The sequence below is a fragment of the Lissotriton vulgaris genome, chromosome 6 (assembly GCF_964263255.1).
Source record: "Lissotriton vulgaris chromosome 6, aLisVul1.2, whole genome shotgun sequence".
Classification (NCBI taxonomy): domain Eukaryota; kingdom Metazoa; phylum Chordata; class Amphibia; order Caudata; family Salamandridae; genus Lissotriton; species Lissotriton vulgaris.
The window spans coordinates 1,000,246,305-1,000,256,434 of record NC_141694.1 but is presented as its reverse complement, the minus strand read 5'-3'; the positions used below and the strand labels follow the sequence as shown (position 1 = coordinate 1,000,256,434).

Genomic DNA, 10,130 nt, shown 5'->3' with positions numbered 1-10,130 from the left:
TTACTGTTGAACCGTGTGCTAAAAATAGATGTTTACGGTGCAACAGGAAAGGGCTATATTTCAAATCACGTTGTATGAAATAGGAAGTTGACAGAGCATAATATATGTAATTGATGATGAAATAAAACTTCCCAATGCAGGAAGAACATGGATGAAGGCGTAGCCATCCAACATTTTCTATTTTTAATTTGTCTTTAATGTTAGGGTGTGTGCTGCATGGCTTGATATAAAGGAGGCATGCTAGCTTTTAGCAAGGCTGTGATAAGGACTCAATCTGCGTGAAGACCTTCCCTTGTCCGTCCATTCTTTTTAACCTGCACAAAACTATCTATCGTCTGATAAGCTGAGAGGACCATGAAGTGACATCTTCACAGAAATGTAAGTTCAATTTGTATTATAACAAGATAAATTGGTGTGCCTTCTCTCATAGGAAAGGCACACGTTTCGTCATAATCCTAACGTGAACCTTAATCTGTTTATTCAGTAAAGGGCAATTGTCGTTTTAAATCGATAATTCTCAAAATGTTACGTGCCTAGATTGCATTGCTTCGAATCAGCAGCTCACCTGCTAGTATCAGCCAATTATATTTTTTACTACCTATTTATTTACAAATAAATTCCACTGAGATTTTAAACCACGAAATGCAGCGTTTTATTTCGCCGTGGGCCCAATTCCTAACAAATATTGTCTGTGTAGTTAGTATTTAGTGCATGGTGGAATTCACAGACAAATGTGCATGTGCACAAAATGGACAGAACGTACGAACAATGTGCGCATGGCATTTGGCCCTGTCCCGAAGACTGGCTTTGGTCCAGGATGTGACAGTTGTTGATCCGCGTGTATTCTCATCCATAAAGGGGTGCCGCAGATGCTTTTTCTGCTCCGTGTTTTCCTTCTCCTGTTAGGATGGTGCAGGCGATGGCGCCGCACCGGGCACCAATCACAGAGGGCGCCATTTGAGCTTGCACTCTTAAAATTGGAAGTTTCAGAGTGCATTCACAAATGGTACAGCGCCCCGCCCACGAGTTTAGTACGGTGGAGGGGGGCACAGCCAACAGATTATCGCACCGGTACCACCAGTGCAATGCAGTTTTAATGAGAGGTGGTGGGGGAGGGGCAAAAGTATCCTTTTATGCATTGTAGACTGCTCTGCACATAAACTTAAGTAAACGTGCAATCTGTATATAGCAAGACATTTTATGCAGCGAGCCGGCGAACCTGAAGGCATTCAAGGAAGGACTGACCCAAACTTGCTGAGCAGCCAGTCTGCGGCCAGCCGAGTCCTCCCTTGGGGAGCAGGTTCCGTTTGCGAACGCTGCCTGCCTGTGTGCAGGAGATGTACACTTTAACATACTGATAAAGTCCCCCGCTCCTCACCGATGTGCGAGTAGAAACGTGCGAATGCGTTTTTTTTTTTTTTTTTGCATTCGGTTCATAGATTTGAATCCTACAATGACTATCTCGTATATAAGGCGTATGCTTCTAAATTAAAACTTCAAATTCGGATCAAGGTCATTACAGTGGCACATATGTTTTCCAGTGTGACACGATGCCTGCATTAACAGATCAGCAAGCATTTCTTTGTGCAGCTCTTTTCTAATTAACATAATCGTTTTCCTAAATTTATAATGTATCCGATAGAAAGCACGTAAAACAGATATTACTGCCCATATTCAACAACCTCCAATAAATACTGTAATTAAAATGGTGACAAAGGTGATACGACTTTCATAACAGCGCATATTTCTGTTCCCTTTCTGCAGAGTAAATTGATCCTTGAGTGAGAATCAACGCCACCTCGAAGCGGCTACAAAGCAAAAGATTACAGTGTACGGAGCTGATCACAAGTGTCATGAAAATGGGAATTGCACACCTCAAGAATATATTTATCCTTTCCTTTGGAATGTTATTCCTCTATATAGCCTATGTAGGGCTTCAGATTTTGCAGGTAAATCATAAACGTGATGCTTCAATTTCACTTTTTAAATGTGTAATAATCCCACTTCCTTCTCCCTTGCTCAGTCCTGAATTTACATTGGATAGTTCTTCCAATTGCACAGATCAGTAATCTATCTATGAGGTGCCGTTGTAGCATATAAGTAGGTCACAGCTTGTCGCTCCACTATATTGTGAACAAAATATCAACCAAAAAATATATTGGGGTAATAACATTGATTCTGAAATGTTGTAATTGAATACTTCATAATAGCAACACTACACTTACCTTGATATATTGGCAGTCGATACTATGGTCACGATATAGCTGTAGTTGACTATTTTGGGGATTGGTATTGTGCTTTATGATCACTAGAGCCTCTGGCAAGCTCGATTCAGCACATTCCTCTTTCTGAGGTTTTTGAAAGGAAAGCCAGTTTTGTCGCCCTATTGGTAACTGAAATGTGTTTTATTCAAATTGCTTTATTTGATGCACTATTACCAGAACTATTTTGCACAGTTACAAATGTTCATGAGAGGTTTGAACAATCATTTCAAAATATATATTTTCCAGGACGACTCTAATAAGCCAGGCAGATTATTCCAAATGTTTTCTAAAAGTGCAGTAAAAGTATCCTTCATGAAACATATATTTTTATAGTCATCTCTTTATACCATGCCTCATAAATCATCGTTGAATAGATGGTATGAAATTACCCAGCATTTCCATATTTTATGTTGTTTTGTGTTATGAGCATTTGCATAGCGAACACCCATTATTATCAACTTGGTACTTGCTCATTGTATTTTGATATTGCTCTAGATTTTCTTTGCAGACCAGGGACCGAGTCATCATACAAAAGATTTTGTACATTGTCTTATGAACTATGGAGAGAAGTGTGTTATTTATGATTTGTAATAAGTATGATTGTTGATTGATTGATTAATAAGAATTATTCGGTTAAAATGAAATAAAAACATAAAAGCCTACAGCAATTACACAATGAAGTAAAAGGCATACAAAAAATTAAATTCATGATCAATTCATACCACTGTACCAGGGTACAATCAATCCCACATCGATTTTCTTGATCTGACAACAGCCTTTAAAAAACTATCAACATTAAAAACAATGTCCGCAGAGAGCATTTGTAAAAACAGAAGTTCTGGCCCTACTTGTTTAAAATCACGAGCTTTAAAAAGAGGGACCAAAGAAGTATTTCTCAGGAACTAATAAAACTTGCTAAACATTGTAAAATGCATGGTGTCCTGCGGAGACACCTGATCACAGCCGCAGGGTGCCAAAGAAGATGGATCATGCCAACCCTGAGGGAAAGGAAGTATTTGGGGTAACATATTAAGGCTGAATCTAGTCAACAAAATGTGCACGTAGCTAGTACTAACACAAGTCAGATAAGGTCTATGCCTAATTTTCTTTTCAACAGCGCATAATCCTTTTCCGACCTTTTCAGTAGGGTCAGAGACTCTCTCTCGTGTAGTGCATGCCTCACAAAATTGCAACTGACCCAGCCTCGATCTGCCTTTACAATCTTATCTGGGAAGAGAAACAGGCCCCCCTTCCCGTGTTCTGAAGGGCTATCTTGATATACTTTAGCCACGGAATTATTAGGGCAAGGTCGAGAGATAGACAGTCCACAAATATCACTCTATTGAAATGGGTTCCTTTCGTCCAAATGTCAATCCCACATAAAGAGCGTGAAGGGCTATAATATCAGAGAGTTAGCTTACTCCCAGCTCTTCGTGTATTATGTGTGACGCGATGCTCTGAGGGACGCAAAGAAGACATCCCAAAACTACATTTTCTACCACCTGAAAGGTGTCATGTGATCTATAACCCTATATGGCACTCCCACACCAAACTTTAGACACACGTTTGGCTAGATAAACTTGTATCAGTGGGAGAATTGGGTTCCTGTCCAATCTGGAAGGAACTTTTAGGTGGCTGCATTGGTCCGTACAAGATCCAACTCCTTAATAGATAAAGGGTTCCTTCATAAATCGTCATCAAGCAGGGACACCCAGATACTGGAAATCTTTCCCCCTTGTGAGAGTCTGTGTGCCTATCATAAAAAGTCTAGAAACATACTAACATTGGTGCTATGGTCCAGTTCTTCCATAAAACTCACAAATGAAATAACAAGAGTTTGGAGACCCCTGGCCGTTCTAGCCATGAGCACAAAGTTGCCTGCTTAAAGCAGGATGGGCAAGGGACGTTTTTTACTTTTGGACAATAATCTCCCCTTTCAACCAACATTTGTTTAAGTTTATTCATATATATGGTGAATAAGAAGGGGGCCATGATGCACCCCTACCTGACTCCATGCTTGGTATTAAGATATTCTGTGCACTGACAATCAGGTGTGTACCTAACCGAGGCAGTCATTTGGGCAAGGATATCCTTCAAGAAATAGTCTCTATTATGGTTTACACCCATTTCCAAAATGATTCTCCAAAGTTTAACCTGGTTAATCTGTTCAAAATTTACTGTTAAATCCATGGAGTCTAACTGGACAGATCCCGTTCCACTGTGTATTTGTTCAGGATTAAGTAAAGTTTCAGACATTGGACAATAGTTCATATTCCGGTTCCGAAACCATGTTGGAGCTCTGAAAAGATATTATAATCCCGGGACAAAGTTGATAATCTATCCAGCAAGAGCCCCCCCCCCCCCAGAATTTTGACAACCTAATCAAGGAGGGAAATAGACCTATAACACGATGGACTCTCTCTATCCCCAGTTTTAGGTCAAGCCTAGGCAGCGTGCATGCATTCTCTGTATGACTTACTGTAATCAGTATATGGAGTGTAAACCCACCTGCTGATTGCCATTGGTTCGCTCATGCTTTGCTCTTCTTTTCTGGCTCCTCATTGATTGGTGCTCCCAATACATCACTTCCATTTTATGCCAAGGAACACTGGCTAATAACAGTTTGCTCTTCTTTCCTGGCTCCTTATTGGTTGGCTCTCCCGATACATCACTTCTGTTTTATGCCAATGAGTACTGGCAAATTACAGTTTACTCAAGTTGTAGGTGTTTATGTGTTTCATTTAGGGACTACTTCTTTTATTTCCTGCTAGTGATATTTTATCACCACAGCGCCCACTTCGGGGCACACAGCGTGCATAACTTTACTGCACATGAATGACACATTCATGTTTTAGCATGGCGCTCACTTTCATGTTTATTTTTTATCGCCATGGCGCCCGCTTCACGGGCTGGCATGCGCATAACATTTATGTGCATGGGCGCTGCGCTTCATGTTTTAGCACAGCGCCCTCTTCCATGTTTATTTTTTATAACAATAGTGACTGCTTCATGGGCCACCATGTGCAGAACTTTTATGTACTCAAGCGCCACTCTTTATATTTCAGCACCGCGCCCGTTTTTCATTTTTACAACACCGGTGCTGTGCTTTATGTTTCAGCACTTGTCCGCTTCTATGTTTACAGCAGCAATAGCTCTAAGTCTTGCAAAGGCGAGACCGTAGCCCATGATGAAGGAGGGCCTTCCTTCGCAGCAGCATTTTAAACCTTGGTTAACATTGGGGCTCATGTATCAGTGTCACGCAAATACAATTCTGGGGGCCAAATACAGTTCCTGACGCCTTATATTTAGATTAACCCAAAGTTCCCTTCTTTACTTCAGCCTCTGTGAACACTAAATGGGATACCCCTGCCAGTGGTTCTTTCTGCTCATTATTAACTGGGCTTAGCCCCTCCATTATAGACACCTGTAAAATGTGAAGCTTAGATATCTGCCATAATGTGGTGTACTAGAGCTGGAGAATCAACCTGAGCAAAAAAAGGCTGATTGATTGTGGCCCAAAAATGGGTACTGTTCTTGAAGCAACATGGTTCAAGAAGGTTATCCAATGCTACGTCCCTAATTTCATTCTTACTCCTGCATACTTCAGCTTTATATTTACATCGACCACAAACAACATCAAAGGCAACCCTGGGGGATGCCCTAAGGGACTTTTTCAACTCTCCCAAGGCCAGTGAGCAACCTTTGTCAAACTATTTCGGTCCAGTGCAGCCTCTGGATCCCATGTGGTGACTAAGGCATTCAGAAATAGCACAGGCAATATAAGCGAAGGCATCCAGGATCTTACCGCTGGAGCACAATGTCAATTTGATTTAACATGAGGTAAAAAGTATATGCCTAATCTGTTTAGGGGATGAATGGCACCACCCTAACCTTCTTCTCTGGTTAGTGAGCTTTAATATCCTCCCCAGGACTTCCATGTCTCTGCCACATGGAATCATCCCTGTTGAGAGAAATACAGTTAGGGTTGTGGTCCCTGTAGGAGCTACATTCAATTTTTTTGACCTCTAAGAGCTGTGAAAAGATGGGTGGCGAAACAAAAATAAAATATATAAAGGCGGCACAGCCTCTGCCTGTAAAGATCGGAACCAGGCCCTCTGGATGGGCACAAATATCCAAACTACAAGCTAGGTCATGTTTATCAAGGAAAGAATTTAATTGGTTCCCTTGCGGCGAATAAACCAGATATAAACCCTCAATTTGGTGACAGCCCATGGACTCCTGCGGCAAGGAAAAAGGGGCCTCACATAATTGGTAGTTAACATCCCCCACTAGCATAAATTCAAGACCCACAATGTTCCAATTAATAATCCAAAATACTTTGGGGACCTCCTTTGATGAAGCTGCAACGAGTGGGGTACAAGTCCCCGGTGAGAGACTTGTAGCAGGTTCAGGTACAGTCAGTCAATCACATGGGCCCAGGGAATTTAGTGGCAGAAAGTGATCTGATGTGTCCAACATAAATTATGCCGGTGGGCCAGAATTTCGGTTCCTATGGAGTTGGGAATGCCTAAGACCCCAGATTGGAAACGCATGATCTGGCCTATAAAAATATCCCAAGGGAAAGGCTGCGATTACTGTACTCCTCGCTGAACTAATCAAGGCGAGGACAAGCATGCGATGTCAGCTCCAATTATTACAGTCTCCCGTGAACGGGTTTCAGGTGCTGCCAATCCAATGTACACATCTCACCATATTAATCTGAGACACCAGAACATGGGCTTCTATTGGAATTCACAAGGCCATATTATCAATCCCATTATCGCCGCTTTAGCGTCAGTTTTCTGCCGCTAAAACGGAGATAATTTTTAACGCCCTTGCCCCCTTATTTTTTGGCTGCAGATAGTTTTCAGTGAAGTTAGGTGGCAACTGAGGGACGTTACCCAATACCACAACGTAACGAGTTGCCTCGAGGGTGGTCCTTATGTGGGGGTGCTCCATTCTTTCTTTCTATAACAAGAGGCCCTTCCGCCTGGATTATGGGCCTGCTATCACGGACTGTGCTGCCTTAGGTAAATGCACCCCCTGCCCCCCCCCAATAACGTGTGAACAACCTGCTTGTCAAGCGTTCTCTCTGAGATAACGCTCTGCGAGCTATGGGAATTTAACAAAGCAGGCCTTGATTGTCCTGAGTAGCTGTTCCATCTTATCCGACCTGGAAGAGATACGCTCCAAAAGATCAACTATCAACTTCTGAAATTCTGGTGGGAGGTACCAATCACCAGACCCTCTATTTGGATTCACGTCATTGGGAGGACACCTCACTTCCCTATGAGATGTAAGAGTGGGCTGTTTGGGCCCAGTTTTCTCCTTGCGTTTTCTTTTAACCTCATAAGTGCTGCGCCCAGTCCAATGGCCGACGGCACCACTACCTCGGGAGTGCTGCCGTCAGCCGTTGGACGTTCCAACTGCACCTGCGCAATGGAACGTTCAGCACTGGAGCTGGACGTTCCATAGCTGCTAAGGTGTTAACAGTTTGTACAGGCTGCTCAGGAGTCGGCGGGCGTTGGTTATATCTCTACTTGTAACTGTGCAAGGCCCTTGATACATGACTCTGTAATTTTATCCCAAGCTATTTGAGGTCCAGTTTCCACAAGGCCAGTGCCAGAGGTAACACTCCATACGTGTATCGAGGCACTGGCCAAACCATGAGAGGCCAACTCCCCGTCTGCATTAACGATTTGTTCAGACAGTGCTCCCACAGCTGAAGATAGGTAAGTTACAACTTTTCTAGGCGTTGGGCCGTCCTTTGCAGCGAGCCCTGCTTGTCAGGGCTAACTTTTCTTTTGACCAGGGTGTATCACCTGTGACACACTCAAGGAATGAACAAGCTGACATTCCATGAGGGGCCGGCCAGACCCGGGCACGTCCCGCGCCCCTGGACAGCTGCGTGTCTTCTTATGCCATGAAATCCGGCACAAGTGTGTTGGGCAGAGGATTATGGGATTCTGAGTCCTCAGCGGCTGCAGCAGTGATGAAGTACTGCTACAGCTCTCCTCTGCATGTAACCGAGTCGCTGGATAAAAAGGAGCAGCCTACAGCTCTCAGCAACCAGGCCCCCGACAGTGTCTCGGTACTCCAGTGCTGGATGATTGCTATTTTCATACATAGCCATATGTGGCTATAGCAAATAATTGTGTAGCAATGTTTTATTCATAAGGTGGCGAGAGTTGGGAGAGCAAGGTATAAGGTGCATGGGAGGGTTTCTGGAGGAGAGACGTTAAAAGACTGGAATATCACAGCTCCCTCCAAACTCAGCAAGCAGAAAACTGACAGTAGCCCATCAGACGGCCATCTTTCTGCCTCTTGGCAGGGAGGACTACAGTGAACTATGTCATTCCATTCTAAGTGCGAGGTGCCATGGGTATGTAAATGTGTGTATACTTGTAAAGCGCACTATCACCTGAAAGGTATCTTGGCGCTGTATGCTGCTGTGGAACCCTTCCTGGCTTTCCCTGTGAGATGCCCCCTTACTGGGCACCTCCAAGGTGAGGCCAGGCACCCTAGCGCTTTCGGGGCCGTTGTGGAGATTAAGCAAGCTATTGCCCAGAGTTGCAGAGTGGGACCCATGATTAGAGTAGGCACCTAGGCGAGAATTATCGAGTCCGTGGACATTGAGCCCAAGACCCTGCCGCGTCGGGAATTGAACCCTGGTCCCAGGCCAGATCTCTGCCTCAGGGTCTGCCGCTCTAATCGGTGAGCCACACTTCTCCACTATATACAAGAGCTGGAGGGGACGCAGGGCACGCTGCCTACGAAAGGCAGGGGTGGGTGCACAATACAACATGAAGAAAGACCCCCATCCCTCCAGCAATGGAATCCAGAGCATGGGAATACTGGTCTACTACAGACATGCTTCTCCTCCAGAAATCATAGGATCTGGAGAGGGAAGGATACTGAGACATGATGGGGAAGATGGGTAGTTGGAGGAGCTCTGAATTTATGCCACAGGACAAGGTAGAACAGGACAAAGTAGAGCAGCTGCCTGTCTAGGAATGCATGCACAGCTAGGTGAAAGTCTAGCAGTAGGTCGCACAGAGAGAAAAGGGAATGAAAAAGAGAATTGTGGATTGATTGTGGAGGTCCTGAAAGCAACATCAGCAGATGCTGGGCTGTCATCTGATGTGAGACTATGTCCTCATCTCATCAGTTCAGGCCTCAGACCACCCCCTCAGGACTGGTGAATTACTTGTGATTCCAGGGCAAAGTGGAACCTTCTGAGAGAGAAGTGCCGGAGAAGAGGCCTGCCTTATGTGTTTGGTGAGGGTTGATGGCAGTGGGTTGATGAGGGGGACTCCAGATATTTAGGCAGGGTAAGCTGCTCAACTTGGAGTGACCTACATGACAGCCATCTTGGAAGCTTGATGCCTTTGAATCAAAGTGAGGAACATTTTAAGAGGGAGAAATAAAACATAGATATGTTTTCTTTGCTACCTAAAATGATGCTCTCTCTAAACTGATTTTGTTTTCTCGAGGGTCTAGGCATCTAAGACGTATTAGAGCAGATGTTGTTATTTGTTCTGGATCATGTGATACATTTATTGAGATGACGGAATAATTTACAAACTGCACATCAACTTTTCCTCTTCTTCCTAGTTTGCAAACTTGAGTTTTGCTCGTCCAACGTTCTGGTCATTTGTGAGGGCGTTCAATTGTGCTGAAAGCGCCATTGACGAGGGAGAATTGATGCAGTGCTATGTGAGCGTGACAGTATGAATTCTGTGATCTAACACAGTCAAATGCGAGGGCAGACAAGTCCCAGCGAAGCTTGAAGCCAGCACTTGGAGCTCTGAGGCCGTGCAGCATTGCATGCCCCACCCTCTTTATGTGGCTTCGTCAATGTGCTGG

At 44.0% G+C, this 10,130-nt stretch overlaps 1 protein-coding gene across 1 annotated transcript in view; it reads left to right on the top strand.

The window, feature by feature from the left end:
- Nucleotides 1-262: 262 nt before the first annotated feature.
- Nucleotides 263-10,130, top strand: part of LOC147708326 (N-acetylglucosamine transporter UNC93A-like) — a 30,016-nt gene continuing 20,148 nt past the window's right edge. The window contains exons 1-2 of the mRNA XM_086927041.1: nt 263-378; nt 1,765-1,949. Coding sequence (XP_086783167.1) covers nt 1,854-1,949 — 96 coding nt within the window. The 5' untranslated portion in view covers nt 263-378; nt 1,765-1,853. The remainder of the gene's footprint in view (nt 379-1,764; nt 1,950-10,130) is intronic.